This window comes from Oncorhynchus tshawytscha, linkage group LG05, assembly GCF_018296145.1.
Source record: "Oncorhynchus tshawytscha isolate Ot180627B linkage group LG05, Otsh_v2.0, whole genome shotgun sequence".
NCBI lineage: Eukaryota > Metazoa > Chordata > Actinopteri > Salmoniformes > Salmonidae > Oncorhynchus > Oncorhynchus tshawytscha.
In genome coordinates, this window is record NC_056433.1 from 15474789 (window position 1) to 15500960 (window position 26172).

At 44.0% G+C, this 26172-nt stretch overlaps 1 protein-coding gene across 2 annotated transcripts in view; it reads right to left on the reverse strand.

The window, feature by feature from the left end:
- Nucleotides 1–703: 703 nt before the first annotated feature.
- Nucleotides 704–26172, reverse strand: part of LOC112249996 (connector enhancer of kinase suppressor of ras 3) — a 43951-nt gene continuing 18482 nt past the window's right edge. Inside the window, exons 3-13 of one of the 2 annotated variants that reach the window (XM_024419781.2) lie at nucleotides 20850–21052; nucleotides 20117–20204; nucleotides 17380–17421; nucleotides 7729–7848; nucleotides 6895–6954; nucleotides 6665–6733; nucleotides 5349–5495; nucleotides 4435–4559; nucleotides 2444–2643; nucleotides 2210–2296; nucleotides 704–1598 (exon numbers count right to left, since the gene is read on the reverse strand). In XM_024419781.2, coding sequence (XP_024275549.1) covers nucleotides 1273–1598; nucleotides 2210–2296; nucleotides 2444–2643; nucleotides 4435–4559; nucleotides 5349–5495; nucleotides 6665–6733; nucleotides 6895–6954; nucleotides 7729–7848; nucleotides 17380–17421; nucleotides 20117–20204; nucleotides 20850–21052 — 1467 coding nt within the window. In that variant the 3' untranslated portion in view covers nucleotides 704–1272. The remainder of the gene's footprint in view (nucleotides 1599–2209; nucleotides 2297–2443; nucleotides 2644–4434; nucleotides 4560–5348; nucleotides 5496–6664; nucleotides 6734–6894; nucleotides 6955–7728; nucleotides 7849–17379; nucleotides 17422–20116; nucleotides 20205–20849; nucleotides 21053–26172) is intronic. The other variant, XM_024419782.2, reaches the window with a different exon arrangement.

The following is a 26172-nucleotide window of genomic DNA, read 5'->3' on the forward strand; positions in this document are numbered from 1 at the left end:
AAACAGCTTCTACCCCGAAGTCATAAGACTCCTGAACATCTAGTTAAATGGCTACCAGACTATTTGCATTGCCCCCCCCTTCCCTCTCCACACCACTGCAACTCTCTGTTGTCATCTATGCATAGTCACTTTAATGAGCTCTACCTACATGTACATACTACCTCAACTAACCGGTGCCCCTGCACATTGACTCTGTACAAGCACCCCCCTGTATATATTGTTATTTTTTACTGCTGCTTTTTTCTATTTTATTATTGGAATGAAGACACTGATTTCCTCCTTTAATACAAGCTTCACAGCTCTTGCATATGTTCAGTATGTATGGTTAGTGTTATCTGTATCTGCACTATCTGTGTCTCAGTGTCTTCCTGGTCATGACATCATGTTATAGTTTCACATTGAATCATTCCTGTTTTATTGAAGACCAGTTAGTGAGATAAAGTAGTTACACTTTTTTGAAATGTTACCTGAACTTCACAAAAATATGCACTCACTCACTCACTCACTCACTCACTCACTCACTCACTCACTCACTCACTCACTCACTCACTCACTCACTCACTCACTCACACACAAACACACTATTTGTAACAGCACCGGATCAAGGGTTTTCATAAGGTAGCTTCAAGAAAGGCCAACTCTGGCAGTTATGTCCATCGCATAGTAACATGAAACACTATGAAGAGAAGCACATGATCTCAAATAAAATGATAGGCGTTTAATTATATCTATATATCAACTCATGAAATGAAATACAAAATAAAACGGTACAAAAATCAAATCAACTTCTTAAATTGATTTTAGCCGTATGTACAAGAAATCTGTACAGACACAAACTAAATAACTTAACAATTTACACATAGGACAGTTCAACTACAGAAGCAAGGCTAATGTTCCCTAAACCTGAATGATAGTCCTTCTCTTGATTAGGAAAATGAGCAGAAACAGAAACCTTCTTGTCATTTTCTCCAACTCCTCCACGTAACATTCTGAATCTGTCAGCATATTGAATCTAAACCAGGTCTGTCACGCCAAGGAGTTGAAATGTAGCGAGAGATCCAACCAAATGGTCTACCCCTAGGCTATGTGGCGTTGAAATGAAGCAAAGCTTCCAAAAGCTGTTTTCGTGTTCCAAGTTCCAACAGAACGTTCCAGGTATGGTAGGTGTTAGTCAGAATACTGAGTGGAGAAACCATACCACTGTTAGATTATAGCAAGGTAAAGGCAGTGGGGGCGACACACGTTCCACTGTCCACAAGGTCGAGGCACTCGTCAATGACTCAACAGCCTGAGGCGGGCTAGCCAGCCCCCCAGGATCGAAGAGGGTTCAGACGGAGGGCGTTTGGGAGTAGCAGCAGCACTAGGGGTCATAATTGTAGCCGGGACCTTTTTCGACGATGCCTCCTGGTAGGGGATGGTGGCGCTGTTGTGCAGGTCAGCATTTATGAAGCACTGGGAGCCCCGGATGTGGTCGACGCCACGGACCAGCTGGCCAGATCGACCCTCCAGGGGTCTGTAGGGTAGGGGGAAGAACGAGGCCTCCTCAGAGATGGTGGCGATGCGCTCGTTACTCAGGTATCTGTGCAGGATGTCCTCTCCTGCAAGAGTAGAATAGAATAGGACTTCATTGTCCATCCAAGAACATCATCACCATGCAAGAACCATATATAAGACAGGAATCTCAGCATGGGGCTGGCATATACTGTAGATGCATAACTAGAGCTAGAAACTAGAGTTTTTCCTGACTGTACTCTGACCAGTAAAACCTTTGTGCCTACTTTCACTGGTACATGTATATATACTCATCGAACACACATGATATACTCATAGACATACACAAACGAACACACTTGTCTCACAACATCCGCCGAACCATCGCTGTTTAAGAATAAGTGAGTCTAAGAAGAAGTTGCGGCCAAAGTCAACATTGGTTATGCTGGGGCTTACCCCAAAGTTAATGAACAATGACTTAAGAATTTAAGGCATGCAATCCGAGTCTGCCTCAGTTTGTTCTGCAGTGTAAATGAGCTTGTGAAATGGTCCTTCTGATAACAGTGGATTTGCCTCAGTTAGGTTCCATCCCAAATGGCACCCTATTCCTTATATTGTCCACTACTTTTGACCGGGGCCCCAATCAAAAGTAGTGCACTATATAGGGTGCCATTTGGGATGCAGATGGCACCCAGTCCTATAGATGTAGCAGGTGTACCTTTTCTCCCTTGGGGCCAGGGTCTGGAGGATGAATCAGACATGCCCAAACACGAGTCCACAGGCATGGACAGGGGCCGTGGTTTACCTGTAAAGAGTTCAAATATCAATCTTTTCAATGATTATCAATCTTTACTGTGATTAATCTGGGTAAAAGTGTGATTGGGTGTGTGTGCACTGACCCTGTGTGTGTGTGTGTGTTTGTTTGTGCGTGTGTGTATGTTAGGGTACTGACCCCGTCTGGATGTCCGTTGTCTCAGGCGGGCTACTGGGGCTGGTTGGGCTGGTTGTAGGTTGGGCTCACGAGGGGGGCAGACTCTGATCTTGTTGTCATAGTCTGCAATGGTGAAGCGCCGTCTGCCCTCATCCAGGAAGGAGTTTGGAGACTGTGAACCCTTCGGTCTCAGTTTGACACTGGCTGTAGGCTTCTCATCTCTGTGATGAGAGGAAAAGAAGAAACAACATCAATGTCAGCTAACAGAGTAGTATCCAGCTAAAAGATCAGTATCCAGCTAACAGATCAGTATCCAGCTAACAGATCAGTATCCAGCTAAAAGATCAGTATCCAGCTAACAGATCAGTATCCAGCTAACAGATCAGTATCCAGCTAACAGAGCAGTATCCAACTAAAAGATCAGTATCCAGCTAACAGATCAGTATCCAGCTAACAGATCAGTATCCAGCTAACAGATCAGTATCCAGCTAAAAGATCAGTATCCAGCTAACAGAGCAGTATCCAACTAACAGAGCAGTATCCAACTAACAGAGCAGTATCCAGCTAACAGAGCAGTATCCAGCTAAAAGAGCAGTATCCAGCTAAAATATCAGTATCCAGCTAAAAGCTCAGTATCCAGCTAACAGAACAGTATCCAGCTAAAATATCAGTATCCAGCTAAAATATCAGTATCCAGCTAACAGAGCAGTATCCAGCTAACAGAACAGTATCCAGCTAAAATATCAGTATCCAGCTAAAAGATCAGTATCCAGCTAACAGAGCAGTATCCAGTTAAAAGAGCAGTATCCAGCTAAAATATCAGTATCCAGCTAAAAGATCAGTATCCAGCTAACAGAGCAGTATCCAGCTAAAAGAGCAGTATCCAGCTAACAGGGCAGTATCCAGAGCAGTATCAGAGCAGTATCCAGCTAACAGAGCAGTATCCAGCTAACAGAGCAGTATCCAGCTAACAGAGCAGTATCCAGCTAAAAGAGCAGTATCCAGCTAACAGAGCAGTATCCAGCTAACAGAGCAGTATCCAGCTAACAGAGCAGTATCCAGCTAAAAGAGCAGTATCCAGCTAACAGAGCAGTATCCAGCTAACAGAGCAGTATCCAGCTAACAGAGCAGTATCCAGCTAAAAGAGCAGTATCCAGCTAACAGAGCAGTATCCAGCTAAAATATCAGTATTCAGCTAACATAGCAGTATCCAGCTAAAAAAGCAGTATCCAGCTAACAGAGGAGTATCCAGCTAAAATATCAGTATCCAGCTAAAAGATCAGTATCCAGCTAACAGAGCAGTATCCAGCTAACAGAGCAGTATCCAGCTAACAGAGAAGTATCCAGCTAACAGAACAGTATCCAGCTAACAGAACAGTATCCAGCTAACAGAGCAGTATCCAGCTAACAGAGCAGTATCCAGCTAACAGAGCAGTATCCAGCTAACAGAGCAGTATCCAGCTAACAGAGCAGTATCCAGCTAACAGAACAGTATCCAGCTAAAAGATCAGTATCCAGCTAACAGAACAGTATCCAGCGAACAGAGCAGTATCCAGCTAACAGAGCAGTATCCAGCTAACAGAGCAGTATCCAGCTAACAGAGCAGTATCCAGCTAACAGAGAAGTATCCAGCTAACAGAGCAGTATCCAGCTAACAGAGCAGTATCCAGCTAACAGAGCAGTATCCAGCTAACAGAGCAGTATCCAGCTAACAGAACAGTATCCAGCTAACAGAGCAGTATCCAGCTAACAGAACAGTATCCAGCTAACAGAGCAGTATCCAGCTAACAGAGCAGTATCCAGCTAACAGAGGAGTATCCAGCATTGTAGGGGTACAAATACTTTTTTCTTCCCAAACAGTAATTTCAACAGAAGTTATAAGTACATGTTTGGGACTTAATGGACTAAACAAGAGTTGGTGTTATCCCATTCCTAAAGCCTGAGAAGGGCAGAGATACAGACAGTCAAACCGACCGACAGACAGTCAGACAGACAGACAGACAGATACTCACCGTGGGGTATAGGGTACAGTGGGGGGAGGAGGAATAAATAGGTCCAGAATGGCTGGCTTTTCTTTTTTCATGCGGGCTTCACTGGCATGTTTTGGAGACTGGATCTTAGGCATAGTCAGGGCGCTCTAACACACAGAACAACAAAATTCTTGTTATAATAATCAGATCAAATACATATTTATTGGTCACATACACGTGTTTAGCAGATGTTATTGATGTTATTGCAGGTGTAACGGAATAGATTCCCAGATATTTCCAAATGTTGTCAAATAAAAACACTAAAACAACAGAAATATGTGTTAAATGATTGGCTTGAAGTAGCTTAGCTGATAAAATGAGACAACTTCACCATAAAGATCAGCAAAACAATCACCAAAATACTAATGCGTTACATGGCGTTATTTAGAATTAAGCAAATTTCCCTTTGGTACACTGACTCAGCCCACTACTGACATTTGAAGGACTATGCAATCTATTTAAAACACACTTCCTAAACGGGTTCTGAAACACAAAGCCTATTCAGTCACACTAGACCCATGATCTGTGAACACGAGTCACCTTCAGAAGACGTCTGACATCAATACATGGTTGCACTTTGTGCTATTCTTTTTTTGAGGAAGAAATAGGAAGAAGGGATTCATTATTAGTTACAACCCATCCACTGAAAGACACAGCCCGGGTGGCTGAATAACTGAGGAACTTGTCCTATCTTGTCAAACTCCACCAAAAACAAACAGCTCTGGGATACCAAACACAAAAATGTCACACCTATGATGACAGATGAAAATAAATCCAGAATTGATTCAACACTATGATATCAACAGGGATAAGGGGAACTGGGACCACCTGTTCTATGGTTGTTCTTCAATCAAGCTGTGTGTGTGTGTGTGTGTGTGTGTGTATTACGGCTCTACCTGCACCAGAAGGGGCCTCCAGCGCATGTTTTTCAGGGGGGCCGGGGTGAAGCTAAAGGTACCCGAGGGCCTCTTCTTCACCACCAGAGTAACGCCTGCTGGGTCCGCCTTCAGCTTACCCACCAGGTTGTCCAGCTGCCAGCCCACCTGGAGGCACCACAGACAGACAGATAGGACACCTCGTCAGACCCATCCAGCATCACAACCCTCATCATCTCATCCATCATCACTACTCCCATCATCACTTATCCCATCAGCAGACCTTTCATCACATCCATCATCACATCCATCTTCATCCCCATCATCTCATCCATCATCACTACTCCCATCAGCAGACCTTTCATCACATCCATCACCCCCCCATCATCATCACTCCCATCATCACTCCCATCAGCAGACCCTTCATCACATCCATCATCACTCCCATCATCCCATCCATCATCCTTACTCCCATCATCACATCTATCGTCATCACTCCCATCATCACATCCATCATCATCATCCCATCATCCCATCCATCATCCTTACTCCCATCATCACATCTATCGTCATCACTCCCATCATCACTCCCATCATTACATCCATCTTCACATCCATCATCATCACATCCATCATCCTCACTCCCATTATCACATCTATCGTCATCACTCTCATCATCATCACTCCCATCATCATCATCCCATCATTATATCCATCATCATCACATCCATCATCATCACATCTATCGTCATCACATCCATCATCATCACTCCCATAATCACATCCATCATCCTCACTCCCATCATCACATCCATCATCAGATCTATCATCATCACTCTCATCATCACTCCCATCATCATCATCCCATCATTATATCCATCATCATCACATCCATCATCATCACATCTATCGTCATCACATCCATCATCATCACTCCCATAATCACATCCATCATCCTCACTCCCATCATCACATCTATCATCAGATCTATCGTCATCACATCTATCGTCATCACTCCCATCATCACGTCCATCATCATCACATCCATCATCATCACATCCATCATCCTCACTCCGATCATCATCATCACATCATCTCATCCATCATCATCACTCCCATCATCATCACATCCATCATCATCATGCCCATCATCACATCCATCATCATCAGTCCCATCAGCAGAACCTTCATCATCAACACGTTCTGTCTATCCCTGTGCTCCTACCATTATTGAGTAAGAGCTTGTTGTTGATTTATCAAAGATATTTGGTCTCTCTCAGCCCTGGGTTAGGCTGAGAGATAATGGACAGATGAGAGAAGCTCTATGAGGTAGCTACCACTGTCTGCTTGTTGACCTGGACGACCTCGTCTCCTGCGTGGATCCTGTGTGTTCTGTCTGCTGGAGACTGGAGGGCAGAGGACAACAGAAAGACCGATGGTGAGCAAGGAGACATCACAGTACTGTACATCTGACTGGATCACTCCAGACCATCTACTATCTACACTCTAGACTACTAGACTACTCCAAACTACTCCAGACTACTATCGGGATAGACGGGATACTCACATGTTCTGTGGTTCCAGTGATGATGTGAAGCCCGTCGTAGGTGGATTTGATATACAACCCCTGAGATGACACAGGACAGCATAATGTAAGGAAGAAGCAATCAATCTCAGAGACTGAGAAATCAAGCAGTACATCTAGCTCGGGCTGATCATGTAAGACTCTTCTCTAATTTCAAGCATAAGTCAGCTTCTTATATGCCGCCCTATTTCCTATGTAGTCACTACTTTTTGACCTGACACCTATGGGCCCTGGTCAAACATTGTGCATTATACAGGATACGGTCAGTGGCGGAAAAAGTACTAAATTGTCATACTTGAGTAAAAGTAAAGATACCTTAATAGAAAATGACTAGTAAAAGTCAAAGTCAACCAGTAAAATACTACTTGAGTTAAAGTCTAAAAGTATTTGTTTTAAGTATACTTAAGTATCAAAAGTAAATATAATTGCTAAAATGTACTTAAGTATCAAAAGTAAAAGTATAAACCCTTTAAAATTCCAACACTCAGACATAATTTACAAACGAGGCGTTTGTGATTAGTGATTCCGCCAGATCTGCGGCAGTAGGGATGACCAGGGATGTTCTCTTGATAAGTGTGTGAATTGGACCATTTTCCTGTCAAAATGTAACAAGTACCTTTGGGTGTCAGGGAAAATTTATGGAGTAAAAATAATATTATTTTCTTTAGGAATGTAGTGAAGTAAAAGTATGCAAAAATATAAATAGTAAAGTAAAATACAGATACCCCAAAAATCAAATTAAGTAGTACTTTAAAGTATTTACACCACTGTATACGGCATAGGGTGCCATTTGGGATGCAGGCTAACTCTTCTCACCAGTCCATCCCTAGGTCTGATGTTCGTGATATGGACCTCCTCCAGACAGGCCATCTGACTCTTCTGGGGGTCAGAGGTCGTCCTCATCGTCTGCTCACTGATCACGTTCAGAGCCACAGACTGGAATGGAACATATAACTGAATACACTCAGCTACGTTGTCTCAGAACACCAATTTACACTGAATAAAAATATCAACGCAACATGTAAAGTGTTGGTCGCATTTTTTCTAAGTTGAAATAAAATATCCCAGAAATGTTCCATATGCTTATTTCTCTAAAATATTGTACACAAATGTATTTACATCCCTGTTAGTGAGCATTTCTCCTTTACCAATATAATCCATCCACCTGACAGGTGTGGCATATAGGTGCACCTTGTGCTGGGGACAATAAATGGCTTCTCTAAAATGTGCAGTTTTTTCACACAACACAATGCCACAAATGTCTCAAGTTGAGGGAGTGTGCAATTGGTATGCTGACTGCAGGAATGTCCACCAGAGCTGTTGGCAGAGAATTGATTATTCATTTCTGTACCATAAGCCGCCTCCAACATCATTTCAGAGAATTTGGCAGTACATCCAACTGGCCTCACAACCGCAGACCAAGTGTATGGCGTTGTGTGGGTGAGCAGTTTGCTCAGAGTGCTCCACTGTGGCGGTGGGGTTATGGCATAGGCAGGCATAAGCTACAGACAACAAACGCAATTGCATTTTATCGATTGACAATTTGAATATACAAAAATACCCCAACGAGATCATGAGGCCCATTGTGAGGCCCATTTTTTTTAAAGGTATCTGTAACCCTAAGATGCATATCTGTATTCCCAGTCATGTGAAATCCATAGATTAGGGCCTAATTTATTTATTTCAATTGACTTTTTTCCTCATATATGTATGTAACTCAGTGAAATCTTAGAAATTGTTGCATTTGATATTTTTGTTCAGTATACTGAACTTTGGGGAAATAACCATTGTCATTGTAATCTCGTTAACAAGACACTGCCTCGCAATGTATGCACAATTAGCCTGGGGACAAGGTTATGGTTATTATAAAGAGTTATTCTGGTGTGTTGGATCTCTGGTGTGTGATCATGCATGATGGAGCTAAACTTCAGGTGAGGGGAGGGAAAGACTGTAGTCACACGTTAGTGCTAATGACTGGATTGGTTAATTAAGCAATAAGGCCCGAAAGGGGTGTGGCTAAGGGCTATATCCAGGCACTCTGCATTGCATCGTGCATAAGAACAGCTCTTAGCCATGGTATATTGGCCATATACCACCCAGGGTGCCTTATTGCTATCATAAACTGGTTACCAACGTAATTAGAGAAGTAAAAATAAATATTTTGTCATTCCCGTGGTTTATGGTCTGATATACCACGGCTGTCAGCCAATCAGCACTCAGGGCTCGAATCACCCCGTTTATAATTAAGTGATAATGCCAGGGAAGCCTTGGAGGTTGGAAGGAATGGATATGGGGGACGGAAGATGGCGGAAACTGAGATTTAGTTTGAAACTGCTAGTGAGCCGAGTGAAGCTAATAATAATAATTTTTTTTTTTGTTGATCCCTGCCTACAGACAGAAACTAAAACAAGAAGCTCCCACGCTGAGGTCTGTCCAACGCTGGTCCGACCAAGCTGACTCCACACTCCAAGACTGCTTCCATCACGTGGACTGGGAGATGTTTCGTATTGCGTCAGACAACAACATTGACGAATACGCTGATACGGTGTGCGAGTTCATTAGAACGTGCGTTGAAGATGTCGTTCCCATAGCAACGATTAAAACATTCCCTAACCAGAAACCGTGGATTGATGGCAGCATTCGTGTGAAACTGAAGGCACGAACCACTGCTTTTAATCAGGGCAAGGTGTCTGGTAACATGACTGAATACAAACAGTGCAGCTATTCCCTCCGCAAGGCTATCAAACAAGCTAAGCGCCAGTACAGAGACAAAGTAGAATCTCAATTCAACGGCTCAGACACAAGAGGTATGTGGCAGGGTCTACAGTCAATCACGGACTACAGGAAGAAACCCAGCCCAGTCACGGACCAGGATGTCTTGCTCCCAGGCAGACTAAATAACTTTTTTGCCCGCTTTGAGGACAATACAGTGCCACTGACACGGCCTGGAACGGAATCATGCGGTCTCTCCTTCACTGCAGCCGAAGTGAGTAAGACATTTAAACGTGTTAACCCTCGCAAGGCTGCAGGCCCAGACGGCATCCCCAGCCGCGCCCTCAGAGCATGCGCAGACCAGCTGGCCGGTGTGTTTACGGACATATTCAACCAATCCCTATACCAGTCTGCTGTTCCCACATGCTTCAAGAGGGCCACCATTGTTCCTGTTCCCAAGAAAGCTAAGGTAACTGAGCTAAACGACTACCGCCCCGTAGCACTCACATCCGTCATCATGAAGTGCTTTGAGAGACTAGTCAAGGACCATATCACCTCCACCCTACCTGACACCCTTGACCCACTCCAATTTGCTTACCGCCCAAATAGGTCCACAGACGATGCAATCTCAACCACACTGCACACTGCCCTAACCCATCTGGACAAGAGGAATACCTATGTGAGAATGCTGTTCATCGACTACAGCTCGGCATTCAACACCATAGTACCCTCCAAGCTCGTCATCAAGCTCGAGACCCTGGGTCTCGACCCCGCCCTGTGCAACTGGGTACTGGACTTCCTGACGGGCCGCCCCCAGGTGGTGAGGGTAGGCAACAACATCTCCTCCCCGCTGATCCTCAACACTGGGGCCCCACAAGGGTGCGTTCTGAGCCCCCTCCTGTACTCCCTGTTCACCCACGACTGCGTGGCCATGCACGCCTCCAACTCAATCATCAAGTTTGCGGACGACACAACAGTGGTAGGCTTGATTACCAACAACGACGAGACGGCCTACAGGGAGGAGGTGAGGGCCCTCGGAGTGTGGTGTCAGGAAAATAACCTCACACTCAACGTCAACAAAACTAAGGAGATGATTGTGGACTTCAGGAAACAGCAGAGGGAACACCCCCATCCACATCGATGGAACAGTAGTGGAGAGGGTAGCAAGTTTTAAGTTCCTCGGCATACACATCACAGACAAACTGAATTGGTCCACTCACACAGACAGCATCGTGAGGAAGGCGCAGCAGCGCCTCTTCAACCTCAGGAGGCTGAAGAAATTCGGCTTGTCACCAAAAGCACTCACAAACTTCTACAGATGCACAATCGAGAGCTTCCTGGCGGGCTGTATCACCGCCTGGTATGGCAACTGCACCGCCCTCAACCGTAAGGCTCTCCAGAGGGTAGTGAGGTCTGCACAACGCATCACCGGGGGCAAACTACCTGCCCTCCAGGACACCTACACCACCCGATGCTACAGGAAGGCCATAAAGATCATCAAGGACATCAACCACCCGAGCCACTGCCTGTTCACCCCGCTGTCATCCAGAAGGCGAGGTCAGTACAGGTGCATCAAAGCTGGGACCGAGAGACTGAAAAACAGCTTCTATCTCAAGGCCATCAGACTGTTAAACAGCCACCACTAACATTGAGTGGCTACTGCCAACACACTGTCAATGACACTGACTCTACTCCAGCCACTTTAATCATGGGAATTGATGGGAAATGATGTAAATATATCACTAGCCACTTTAAACAATGCTACCTTATATAATGTTACTTACCCTACATTGTTCATCTCATATGCATACGTTGATACTGTACTCTATATCATCGACTGCATCCTTATGTAATACATGTATCACTAGCCACTTTAACTATGCCACTTGGTTTACATACTTATCTCATATGTATATACTGTACTCGATATCATCTACTGTATCTTGCCTATGCTGCTCTGTACCATCACTCATTCATATATCCTTATGTACATATTCTTTATCCCCTTACACTGTGTATAAGACAGTAGTTTTTTTTGGAATTGTTAGTTAGATTACTTGCTCGTTATTACTGCATTGTCGGAACTAGAAGCACAAGCATTTCGCTACACTCGCATTAACATCTGCTAACCATGTGTATGTGACAAATAAAATTTGATTTGATGATTTGATTTGATTTAATAGACCAGAAAGTGAGAATGAGTGGGTTACAGTGGCAAACAAAAAGGGAAACAAGAGAAGTAAAGTATGTTGGAAAATAGGAAACCACAAGAATCCATTTTTGGTCGGAGTCAGGGTTTTGGATCAATGCTACTTGGGAAATCCGTTTATTGTCTCCAGGAAAATCTGGAATGTGTTGGAAGAAAGTGCGGAGTCAGTGAGAGTCACAAGAAGTGGCCTTATTTAGATTTTTGTCTGCGGAGCAGAAGAAGCGTGTGTTAAGACTCAAAAAAATATCTTAGTGGAATGTTTCTGCATGGATTTTCGTAGCAGGGCGCCTATCAAGGTTAATTCTGGGGTGGTGAAAGAAATAAAGGCAGAGAATATAACTGAAGACATCGATGGAGTGGTAGTGCACGTCGACTGACCTGTATGGTGGATGGAGGAAAGAAGTTCACTTCATCCATGCTACTGTTCTTTGATGAAGGATCTCTCCCTTCTCATACAGTGGTTGCTCCACTAAAAGTTTTGTGATTATGCTGCGGGACTTAGAGGTAATTTGTGGTTTAGTACTGTACCCTGCATCACTACTTCATTGCACCAGACCAGCACAAGGAGGAGTTAGAGCACTGATTATGCTTTTGGGTCCTAAGGTGCTACTGTGTTTCTGTAGTACTGTAGTCTACTCCCGAACGGTGACATTGTACAGCGCCTGAGTGGCGTAGCGGTCTAAGACACTGAATCGCAGTGCAAGCTGCATTGCTACTGATGCTGGTTCAATACCCATGCTGGCCTCGACTGGGAGGCCCATGAGATGACTGTAGGTTTTTGGTTTCTCTCCCTCTAAAAACAATAAATAATTCTAAATAACAAACTGGCTTTATTTACAAATTAGTAACAATGTCTCACCCCTTGTTCAAGAATGTCCCCTTTCTCGCTCATTTTACATGATTTGAAAACGAAATCATCTCCAAAATATTGTTATTTTTTTAAACAAAGTGATTAATATTATTATTCATTTAGAATGATATAAAAGCCCCTTGGATATTCTCACAGATAATATTAACCCTGTTATTAGCAGGACAATATATATTGGTCATATTGGTCATGACTCCCGAGAGGCGCACAATGGGACTGCCTTGCAGTCCTTGTAATATCAGTTTAATACACCAGAAAAGACTAAACAAATAATACACCAAAAAGTATTATTTTTATTACTACTATGTATCACATCCGACCGTGACTGGGAGTCCCATACGGTGGCGCCCAATTGGCCCAGCTTTTCTCTCCCTCTAAAAGCAAAAATACATGTTTTGGCCTTTACAAATATTATTTTGGCCTTTATTCAGATTACAATCGCTCACTTTAGTTTTTTGAAAATGAAATAACCTCCAAAATATCATTATATATTATCAAGTTGATGGCACAGTCAAATAGCCCGGGACCTACATACAGCTGAGTGACTCACTCATTCATGGTGTTGATTCAAAATAAATAAGTACCAACATTCTTTCTGATAGTCTTTAATTCAAGAAATGCTGTGGTTATCCTGACCTGGACACCATGTACAGTATTATAATAGCCCTCCCGATTGGCGCAGTGGTCTAAGACACTGCGTTGCAGTGCAAAATGCGTTGCCACAGATGCAGGTTTTATACCTGTGCCGGCCTCCCCTGGGAGACCCATATGTATTTATTGGAGGTCAATATTTTTCAATATACTGCAGGCCTACCATAGGTGACATGAGTCTCACTAGTGTTGAGTAATGTGCTGTTAAAAGTAGTGTTAAAAGAGCATATTGAAGTTAGAAGCAATGGCCTACAACTATTTTAGCACCGTTTCACGCTGCTCTGAGATAAGCATGGGGACAGGTCTTGATAAATCAATGAGATTTTTATTTTCACTGAATCTCCATTTGGGTGTTGGTTAGACTACAATTATACAATTGGGTGTAGAAATGTTATCCCCTTAGTATAACATTTATTTAACTAGGCAAGTCAGTCAAGAACAAATTCTTATTTACAGGGACAGCCTACTCCTTCCTCCCTGTCAGGGAATTGAACCCTGGTCTCCTGCGTGCCCGCACGACACGGTGATTCTTTAGCTAAATTGCCCAGTACTGTAGCCTACTCCCGACCGTCATGTTGTACAGCGCCATATATTCCATCCTAACGGAAACCCAGAGGGTTTTTCGTTTTTCTTGGAATAGAAACACCATAACATTAAGCAAATTAAGCTAAATTTCCTCAAATCAGTCCCATGTACTATGTTCTCTCAAAAAAAGGTTTTAAATTCTCTAGTACAGCCACTATGGAAGGCTATCAAATGCTTCTCAAAGATGCCCTCTGGTGCTCAAACTAGCACTAACTAGCTTTAATGGTTACAATGACACTTAAATAATGTGCCATATAATTCTGCGGTACCGTTCAAGCTTTGCTGCAGTATGCTGCAACTTTTAAAGGACAAACCACTGTATAAAGTTAGGATTCGAGAGATACCCTGTAAGAGCTTTTGTGCACAAGCCCGTTAAGTGTCATAAATTTAAAAGATTTGGTCATGTGTCAAGTGTGTACAGAAGGAAAGAATATCGTATGCCAGATGAAGGGAAATGCTGCAACTGTGGAGGTGAACATGCGCCTGAATTCTTGGGGTGCCCTGTTAGGGTGAAGGAAAATGAGGTGGCAAGGGTAAAGAGTGTCCAGAGTGTCTCCTATCTGGAGGCGGTGAGAAAACTGAAAGGAACGAGTGGTGGAGAAGAAGAAATGGTAGTAGAGCCACCCGGACCAGGGAAGGTTTCTCATCAACCGAGGGATAGTGAAATGCTACGTGTTAAAAAGGTGGACTTTGTATTATTTATTGCAATGGTCATAAACTGTACAGCACAAGCAGAGAAGAAGTCTAAGAAAATGTGAATCATTGTGAATGCCGCTGAACGTTTTTTGGGTCTCCGTGATTTCACAGCCGAGGCGGTGAATGTAGCCCTATCTAGGGATGTATTTTGGAGTGGACTGGGATTGAAGAAGTATGATGGTTTTTTTGTGATTTATTTTGTATGATGTCTTTTCCCCCTTTCCTGGAATGTTTTTTTGTTGTTGTTTCTTATTCAATACCTGTCCAGTTGGTGGTGGTAATGCACCATTAACATTGGATGCCAACCGTCGCTAAACCCTATCGAAGAAGAAGTGTTTGGAGGATATATTGGCACGGGTGTTGTTAGGTCCGAGACGAAGTAGGGCTGGCAAACTGGGATGCGTCGTTCGTTCTATTGCCAGAGACGCGGCCCAGTCGTTCAGTCTTTTTGTTCTGTATCTATGGACGCGACCCAGACGTTTGTTCTAAAGGTTCCATTGCCATACAGGTTGGCAACGTTCTTATCCCTAGCTTGCTAGCTAGCCAATTAGGGCAAACTTACAGTCATGTCAAACAGTGCAGACAGCATAAAAATAATAGCTGCATTTGTTTAAGCTGTTTTCTGGTGACATTTATTTGGATACATTCATAACAATTAGCTAATGAGGCACAATTTCACCTGGCATAGGAAACGTGCTCTCTCGTTAGGACACTGTTGTTCAGAGGAGCTAGCCAACAACACAGCTAACACAATCACTTAAATCTGAAGCTGGAAAGACTGCAAACTAGCTGCACTTCGTTTCAACATTTTTCAATTGACATTTCTTTGTATATATCCATAAAAATGATGCCAGCTGATTCATGATTTCGACTGGCAGAGAAACGCTGCCTGTCTCTCTCTCTCCTACCGACTCCCAACCCCTACACGTTCATTACTATGAGACAGTTGGAGATCAAATTTGAATATTGAAACAATGTTGCAGATGTCGGGGAGACAGACAACAAGGTCTATACAAATCTCAGCTGTCAGCTCTCAGCTTGAAAATGAAATGTTTGTCTAAAAGAAATGTGAGATAATGTCCAGATGATTTAAATAGTGGAGATCAAGTTTATAACTTCCCTGCCTAGGCTGATGAGACAGTGGATTGTGCAGTCAGATGGAACACAGTAAATTGATTTAGTCGGTGGTTACTCGTGGAATAGATACCAGCTGGAATGCACTTTTAGCCAATCAGCATTCAGGATTTGACCCACCCCGTTGTATAATGGCTCATAATGACTGGGGTTCTTTCAAGGGACATTTTAGCGTGGCTGTTACTTTGCCTTGTGCTTGTAGCTCTGTACACTGCCACTCATTGAATTCAATTCCGTTGTTTTCTACACCCTTCTGTTTTGGATTTGTCTTCTGACAAACAAGTTACCATAGGAACTTCAGTTGCACCACAACGTGCCACTCATTCTAAGTCATAACATAGGGCAGATAGGTAGGGCCCCTTTACAATCCATGTTGTCATAGCTTTGTCATTACTTGGTGCTTGGGGCTGTAGTTAGGGGTCTTCAGAAATAAAGGGAGGTGTTAGTGTGTTCCTAGAGCTAGTTCTACTCTTTTTGGACATTTTCTGATGTTTTGTGGTGGAAAAGTGAGCGGGTCGAGCATAACAAGTCAAACCTGTTACCCAGAGATAGACAGGGTACAAATATATATATTAAAAACATTTTATCCCTCTCGCACACAACAAGCTTCCATTCCCCCTGTCACAAGGGGATTCATGGCTGATTTAAGAACAAATCATCAACCTCTTGAGATAGGAAAGTATGTTTTTTATGAAGTTGTGTGCTCTCTATGACAGAATGTTGAAATTCAGTGAAATGAACATCGTTTTTTTTTTTACACTTCTCAAAAGGCACTAAATTGGTGGAAAGACTTTTATTAATCTACAATTTCTTAACCCTGGGAAATGTGGGCCTAAGAGGCTTACAGGGATATTGGTGTACACAACTCAATACATTCTGTATTTATTTATTTTTTACACAAATGCACTTTAATTTAAACTTTAAGACTGCAAAGTTTTCTCTCTGCCTCATGGCAAAATGGGTGGTATTGTAGGATATTAGCTTTAAAGCTGCAACAGCCTGACACACTTACATAAGCATTGTACAACTTGGCTGTAAACAGCACAGCATGGGAGGCTGAGGTTATACAGTAGGTCAGCTTCTGAGGGAAACTGCTGATCCAAACTAATATTATCACTTAGTTAATTAAGTTTTAAGCTGACTCTGTAGCCCAACGGCCCCCCAGGCAGGGCTATCTCACCCAGGATGTGGAAGCAGGGCTTCTGTAGACCATCACAGCACTGGGATTCATCCCAAATGGCACCCTATTCCCCATGTAGTGCACGACTTTTGACCATGTCCATAGGGGTCTCGTCAATAATAGTACATTATATAAGGAATAGGGTGTCATTTGGAAAACAGCTCTGCACTTTATAAACAAAGCCCTGCACCCATACGGGAGCATATCAGACATCACAAGAACCATGGCAGTCTCTACAGGAAAGGGAAGTGTGTGTACGTGTGTGTGTGTGTGTGTGTGTGTGTGCATGTGTACATGCTTTGCCTGTGTGTATCTGTGTGTGTGTGTGTGCTTCCTGTGTGTATATCTTTATGCGGTGTGTTTATTTGGAAGCTCCAGAGCTGACTTGGTGAACAGACCAGACCAGAGGTAAAAAGAGGATGCACCACTTACCACTTCCAGAATCTTCTCCTCCATGTCATAAACTGTGCAGTCCTGCAATCAGAGACAGAAGTATAATTTCACAAGATGCTACAGTAAAACACTTAAGCTGTGTCCCTCTGAGGCGTAGCAGGAAATAGTGAGCGAAAACACAAATTAACAGTGAGCGGAGGACAAATATTTGTGGAAATAAAAAATTGGGAGTGAAACCAAACAGGAATGCAAAAAGCATTCCAAATATACAGGACAATGTGTCTTGTGGGCACTTAAATAACAACTCCCTGTAAACAGTGTGACAAGATGATTGCACGACAGATCTGTGGCGTCACTTAACTATAGGGAGCAGTGAGGTGGAGAGGACACTGCTCCCACTCTGTATCCGTCACTATGGTTGTGTCCTAAATAACAACCTATTCCCTTTTTAGTCCACTACTTTTGACCAGGACCCTATTGGCTAGTGCACTATATAGGGAACAGGGTGCCATTTGGGATACAACAGACTCTGTATACTTCACGTTTTGAGGGAGAGAGCAGAATTAGGCTGATATTTCCTCCTCCCACGTGCTGCTGGTGGAGGTCATCAGTGGGAATATCAGTACTTTTGTGAAGCATCACAGCACAGTTGAAGAATATATGTCAAGTAGAAATCCAAAATGGATGGTGTTCAGAGATAGATGGGAGGGGTTGAATGGAGCTGAAGGGTGGGACTAATAATAAGATAACCAATGTAAAACATACGGGGTCTGTAAAATGTATATAGGTTCAGAACCTTTGTGAAATAACACCGTTAAAAATATATGGCAAATAGAAATCCAACTGGATGGACATCAGAAATAGAGGAAGGCCAGGACTAAAAACAAACAGAATATAACTATTGTAAAATAGATTGTGTCTGTAAAATGTATATAGTATGTATAAGCTGGAAGTAGAAGCCTAAGTGTTGTTGTTCACTAGTTTACTCCAATTGGGGGAGGGGTGGTAGGGTTTGGGGAACAATAAAGGAAGGTATATTAAAAAAGTGTGTATGTGTATACAGTTGAAGTCGTAAGTTTACATACACTTAGGTTGGAGTCATTAAAACTTGTTTTTCAACCACTCCACAAATTTCTTGTTAACAAACTATAGTTTTGGCAAGTCGGTTAGGACATCTACTTTGTGCATGGCACAAGTAATTTTCCCAACAATTCTTTACAGACAGATTATTTCACTTATAATTCATGGAATCACAATTCTAGTGGGTCAGAAGTTTACATACACTAAGTTGACTGTGCATTTAAACAGCTTGGAAAATTCCAGAAAATTATGTCAACAAGAAATTTGTGGAGTGGTTGAAAAACTCAAACCTAAGTGTATGTAAACTTCTGACTTCAACTGTATATGTATATATATGTATGAATGTTTATATATATGTGTGTATGTGTATGTATGTATATATATTTACCCCAAAAATATATGAGGGATTGGAAATGACGCAGGCAATTACATTGATGAAAGCAACAATCTATCTGCAATATTAAAGCTGATCCACCTTCTAAAAAAACAAACATGTGCTTTAACCATCCAGTGGTCCTGTTCTTATTGCATCCTGTGGTGAGTGTCTGTGTGGGTGTCACGTTCGTCATAAGGATCGGACCAAGGCGCAGCGTGGTATACGTACATTCTCTTTTTAATGAATGAACAAAAACAACAAACAACCAAACGAAACATGAAGCTATAACTTAACATAGACAAGATCCCACAACTAACAATGGGAAAAATGGCTACCTAAATATGATCCCCAATCAGAGACAACGATAAACAGGTGTCTCTGATTGGGAACCATATCAGGCCAACATAGACATGCAAAAACCCTAGATGACAAAAACCCTAGACATACAACAACTAGAGTACCCACCCTAGTCACACCCTGACCAAACCAAAATATATAGAAAAACAGAGAATCTAAGGTCAGGGCGTGACAGTGGGGCACACCTTCAGCTTATACTCCCTATTTGAACTCCACCTCAATGTGTAATAGATCAAAAGAAGTAGCCTCTCATGCAGGGTTTTTAAGGTCTTGTGTGACAGACATTGTGACCCTAGAAGTTCATGTAAGATGGTGTAACGGCAGATCTCCTCTTCGTCTGAAGAGGAGTAAGGATCGGACCAAGATGCAGCGTCGTAAGTGTCCATAACTTTAATCAAAGAAAGCACTGAACACTGAATACAAAAATAACAAAAGAAACGTGAAGAAACGAAACCGAAACAGTCCCGTGTGGCGACAAACACTGACACAGAAACAAACACCCACAAACCAACAGTGAAACCCAGGCTACCTAAGTCTGATTCTCAATCAGAGACAACTAACGACACCTGCCTCTGATTGAGAACCATACTAGGCCGAAACAGAAATCAAACATAGAAAAACCAACATAGGCTGCCCAGCCCAACTCACGCCCTGACCATACTAAATAAAGACAAAACAAAGGAAATAAAGGTCAGAACGTGACAGACGGGCTTTGAAACCACAGAGAATTTTCTCAGAGATGTTTTGCTTTTTACATGCCTTAAAAAAACGGTCATTTTTGGTTCCCAGAATGTTCATGAGAGGGGCTCTATTTTAATTTGTGTGTTGACTACGAGCATGAAAGAAATATTCATGCATCATGCTAATTTAACAAACACACACAAGTAGTTTCCTTGTAGGCAAAGTCATCCCAAAGTCCTATGAAACCTCATGAGAGTGAATAGTGTTGATTAGAGAACAAACCTTCTGAACAGTGGAGGTGAGTTCCAGACACAGCTGAATGATCCTGTTCTTAGTGCAGGTGAAGTCACTGATCCCCGCCAGAGAAGTCCTGTTATATAGAGACCAGAGGAAGGACAGGAGTCATTCCAATTACAACAACCCCAATAACACAGCAATAACCTATCTATCACTGTGTGTACAATCATAACATCAGGTGCAATTATGGAGCTGAATGTGATGACAGTTCTGTAGAATATAGCAATTATGAGTGTTGTTGTGTGACAGATGCATGAAGACAGCATCTAAATAAAAACATCCCAGGTATGTGAGAAATGTAATAGTAATTATTGTTGACTTGATGAGAAGGGCTTTGACTCGTCATCTACGTAGGTTACAGTACACACCCTAACATGTTTTGAGGGGTTACTAACAGCATCTGTTGTTGTCTGTCAATACAGATGTTTCATTTTGCAGTGGAGACCTTCTGGAATGCGTCTCAAGCCGACACAAGCACAGAAATACAACCGGCTGCATTACTTCACTTGGAAAGACTTCACTGTGGCTGTTTTGACTACCAGACACTAAAACATTTCCTCAAGTCAGGACTTTAACAGGATAACATGTATGTTAACATGGGCATCACTTAAGACCCTAATAGAATGCATTCCTTCCAGGTGAAATGTTAAGTGTGTGTGTGTGTGTGTGTGTGTCACTGCCTACGTGTATGTGTGTAAGTGTGTTTTGTATAGCCTACCTGTCCAACCAGGCCAGTAGACTCTTGGCTGCTCCAATGAGCTCCACGACAGCAGTGAGGAAGTCATTGGGGGGTTTGTGGGACTTCTTGGCCTCGTACGACGGGTTCTTTCTGCGCTCCGACGCTGAGTTGTGGAGGTTGTTGGACGCGGCTCTCATACGTCCTACCAGAGTCTTCAGGTTGTCTGTCTCCACCCCATAGTTCTAGAGGACAAAATAAAAGGTTTTACTTGCATTGACTGTAATTTGTGGCTGTTTTAACCACCCTAGTTGAATGCAATGACCTGTAAGTTCACTAAAATACCCGAAATGTAAATTATAAACTGGGTGGTTCGAGCCCTGAATGCTGATTGGCTGACAGCCGTGGTATATCGGACCGTATACCACGGGGATGACAAAAAAAACAAAAAATACACCCAGGTTATCTGACTCACTAATAAGGTTATCATAGTCACATATCATACATGCAGCTATCAGAGCTTTGATTAGTGTGATTAGCATGTGTGCTGTATTCCAGGCTGCATCACATCCAGCCGTAATCGTCCCATAGGGCGCCGCACAATTGGCCCAGCGTCTGGCCGGGGTAGGCCGTCATTGTAAATAAGAATTTGTTCTTAACTGACTTGCCTAGTTAAATAAAGGTTAAATAAATACAATTAAAATAAAGTAATCAATTCCATTCAAAACCAACTGGATTGGGTTCAGCAAACATTGCCTACGTCCCAAATGGCACCCTATTCTATCTATAGTGCACTACCTTTGGCCAGTCTCATGGGCCCTCATTGGCTCTGGCCAAAAGTAGTACACTACAGAGTGAAAAGGGTGCCATTTCAGACACAGCCATTACCTTTCTGTTGTAATGTAGAGTGACAGAGGATTAAGGACTCCAGGGTCTTTCTCATGACCAAGTCCCTCTGACCAAGTTCATGACCAAGTTCTCAAGTCCCCCTACACTCAGGACCAGTCACAATGGCAACCTGCATGGCCCATCCTCTGATTAAAACAAATTCCCCTCCATGTCTACCTGAATTACATCAAATTCTAAGTGTGTGTGTGTGTTTTTGTCTTTGTTTGTGCTGAGTGTAAATGTAAGTGTGTGAACAAGGGAGGGAGGAAGATGGCAAAGGAGAACGATCAACCCTTTCATATCTACACAGCTCTAGGGGTTTAATAGCAGGCCTCTGCTCTGTAACACCTGTGGATCCCTGGCTCTGTAATACCTGTGGATCACTGGCCCTGTAACACCTGTGGATCCCTGGCTCTGTAATACCTGTGGATCACTGGCCCTGTACCACCTGTTGATCCCTGGCTCTGTAACACCTGTGGATCACTGGCCCTGTAACACCTGTGAATCACTGGCCCTGTAACACCTGTGGATCCCTGGCTCTGTAACACCTGTGGATCACTGGCCCTGAACACTGTGGATCCCTGGCTCTGTAACCCTGTAACACCTGTGGATCCCCCTGGCTCCCTGTAACACCTGTGGATCACTGGCCCTGTAACACCTGTGGATCACTGGCCCTGTAACACCCCTGTAACACCTGTGGATCACTGGCCCTGTAACACCTGTGGTGGATCACTGGCCCTGTAACACCTGTGGATCACTGGCCCTGTAACACCTGGATCACTGGCCCTGTAACACCTGTGGATCACTGGCCCTGTAACACCTGTGGATCACTGGCCCTGTAACACCTGTGGATCAACACCTGGCCCTGGCCCTAACACCTGTGGATCACTGGCCCTGTAACACCTGTGGATCACTGGCCCTGTAACCTGTAACACCCTGTAACACCTGGGATCACTGGCCCTGTAATACCTGTGGATCACTGGCCCTGTAACACCTGTGGATCACTGGCCCTGTAACACCTGTGGATCACTGGCCCTGTAACACCTGTGGATCACTGGCCCTGTAACACCTGTGGATCACTGGCCCTGTAACACCTGTGGATCACTGGCCCTGTAACACCTGTGGATCACTGGCCCTGTAACACCTGTGGATCACTGGCCCTGTAACACCTGTGGATCACTGGCCCTGTAACACCTGTGGATCACTGGCCCTGTAACACCTGTGGATCACTGGCCCTGGCTCTGTAACACCTGTGGATCACTGGCCCTGTAACACCTGTGGATCCTGGCCCTGTAACACCTGTGGACTCACTGGCCACTGGCCCTGTAACACCTGTGGATCACTGGCCCTGTAACACCTGTGGATCACTAGCCCTGTAACACCTGTGGATCACTGGCCCTGTAACACCTGTGGATCACTGGCCCTGTAACACCTGTGGATCACTGGCCCTGTAACACCTGTGGATCACTGGCCCTGTAATACCTGTGGATCACTGGCCCTGTAACACCTGTGGATCCCTGGCTCCCTGTAACACCTGTGGATCACTGGCCCTGTAACACCTGTGGATCACTGGCCCTGTAATACCTGTGGATCACTGGCCCTGTCACACCCTGTAACACCTGTGGATCCCTGTACTGGCCCTGTAACACCTGTGGATCACTGGCGCTGTAACACCTGTGGATCACTGGCCCTGTAACACCTGTGGATCACTGGCCCTGTAACAACTGTGGATCACTGGCCCTGTAACACAGCTATGGTAGACGGAGGTAAAAAGGCCTTAATTAAGTGCAGAGGATAGTGGGATGGGAAAGTCCAACAAGGTCTGATTGAGATAAACAAAAATCTCTTTAATTATTACCTTGATCACTCCGAACACACATACACACGCACACAGACACGCACACAGACATGCACACAGATATGCACACAGACACACACCACAGCTGTTCAGCGCGATCGTTCCTATCCTGAAGCATAGAAGCAATGGAAACTTCTGAAGCCAATGGAATGCCTATTCCTGTTCAGAAGCTGAAGAGGGGAAAGGGAAAGTGAAGAAAGAGAGGAAGAGAGCATGTGACAGAGGGAGGAAAGGGGGAAGTGTTGACTCTGAGATCTACAGCAGTTATGATGTATGGGGCACAGTTGGAGAGAGGAGAGGCAGGGGAAGAACCAATCACCAGACGGAAACCACAGGAACAATGGTGTAACGGCTTTTCCCGAGCGGGATGTGTGTATTACAGGTGGGGGGTGGGGTCACATCTGTTTCCTGAGCACCAGGAGATATCCCCGAGATCATTTTTTAAAATTTATTTTATTTCACCTTTATTTAACCAGGTAGGCTAGTTGAGAACAAGTTCTCATTTGCAACTGCGACCTGGCCAAGATAAAGCATAGCAGTGTGAGCAGACAACACAGAGTTACACATGGAATAAACAATTAACAAGTCAATAACACAGTAGAAAACAAAGGGGGGAGTCTATATACAATGTGTGCAAAAGGCATGAGGAGGTAGGCGAATAATTACAATTTTGCAGATTAACACTGGAGTGATAAATGATCAGATGGTCATGTACAGGTAGAGATATTGGTGTGCAAAAGAGCAGAAAAGTAAATAAATAAAAACAGTATGGGGATGAGGTAGGTGAAAATGGGTGGGCTATTTACCAATAGACTATGTACAGCTGCAGCGATCGGTTAGCTGCTCAGATAGCTGATGTTTGAAGTTGGTGAGGGAGATAAAAGTCTCCAACTTCAGCGATTTTGCAATTCGTTCCAGTCACAGGCAGCAGAGTACTGGAACGAAAGGCGGCCAAATCAGGTGTTGGCTTTAGGGATGATCAGTGAGATACACCTGCTGGAGCGCGTGCTACGGATGGGTGTTGCCATCGTGACCAGTGAACTGAGATAAGGCAGAGCTTTACCTAGCATGGACTTGTAGATGACCTGGAGCCAGTGGGTCTGGCGACGAATATGTAACGAGGGCCAGCCGACTAGAGCATACAAGTCGCAGTGGTGGGTGGTATAAGGTGCTTTAGTGACAAAACGGATGGCACTGTGATAGACTGCATGGTGGGTGGTATAAGGTGCCAAAACGTTTGTTTGCTGAGTAGAGTGTTGGAAGCCATTTTGTAGATGACATCGCCGAAGTCGAGGATCGGTAGGATAGTCAGTTTTACTAGGGTAAGCTTGGCGGCGTGAGTGAAGGAGGCTTTGTTGCGGAATAGAAAGCCGACTCTTGATTTGATTTTCGATTGGAGATGTTTGATATGAGTCTGGAAGGAGAGTTTGCAGTCTAGCCAGACACCTAGGTACTTATAGATGTCCACATATTCAAGGTCGGAACCATCCAGGGTGGTGATGCTAGTCGGGCATGCGGGTGCAGGCAGCGATCGGTTGAAAAGCATGCATTTGGTTTTACTAGCGTTTAAGAGCAGTTGGAGGCCACGGAAGGAGTGTTGTATGGCATTGAAGCTTGTTTGGAGGTTAGATAGCACAGTGTCCAATGACGGGCCGAAAGTATATAGAATGGTGTCGTCTGCGTAGAGGTGGATCAGGGAATCGCCCGCAGCAAGAGCAACATCATTGATATATACAGAGAAAAGAGTCGGAACGAGAATTGAACCCTGTGGCACCCCCATAGAGACTGACAGAGGACCGGACAGCATGCCCTCCGATTTGACACACTGAACTCTGTCTGCAAAGTAATTGGTGAACCAGGCAAGGCAGTCATCCGAAAAACCGAGGCTACTGAGTCTGCCGATAAGAATATGGTGATTGACAGAGTCGAAAGCCTTGGCAAGGTCAATGAAGACGGCTGCACAGTACTGTCTTTTATCGATGGCGGTTATGATATCGTTTAGTACCTTGAGTGTTGCTGAGGTGCACCCGTGACCGGCTCGGAAACCAGATTGCACAGCGGAGAAGGTACGGTGGGATTCGAGATGGTCAGTGACCTGTTTGTTGACTTGGCTTTCGAAGACCTTAGATAGGCAGGGCAGGATGGATATAGGTCTGTAACAGTTTGGGTCCAGGGTGTCTCCCCTTTGAAGAGGGGGATGACTGCGGCAGCTTTCCAATCCTTGGGGATCTCAGACGATATGAAAGAGAGGTTGAACAGGCTGGTAATAGGGTTGCGACAATGGCGGCGGATAGTTTCAGAAATAGGGGGTCCAGATTGTCAAGCCCAGCTGATTTGTACGGGTCCAGGTTTTGCAGCTCTTTCAGAACATCTGCTATCTGGATTTGGGTAAAGGAGAACCTGGAGAGGCTTGGGCGAGGAGCTGCCGGTGGGGCGGAGCTGTTGGCCGAGGTTGGAGTAGCCAGGCGGAAGGCATGGCCAGCCGTTGAGAAATGCTTATTGAAGTTTTCGATAATCATGGATTTATCGGTGGTGACCGTGTTACCTAGCCTCAGTGCAGTGGGCAGCTGGGAGGAGGTGCTCTTGTTCTCCATGGACTTCACAGTGTCCCAGAACTTT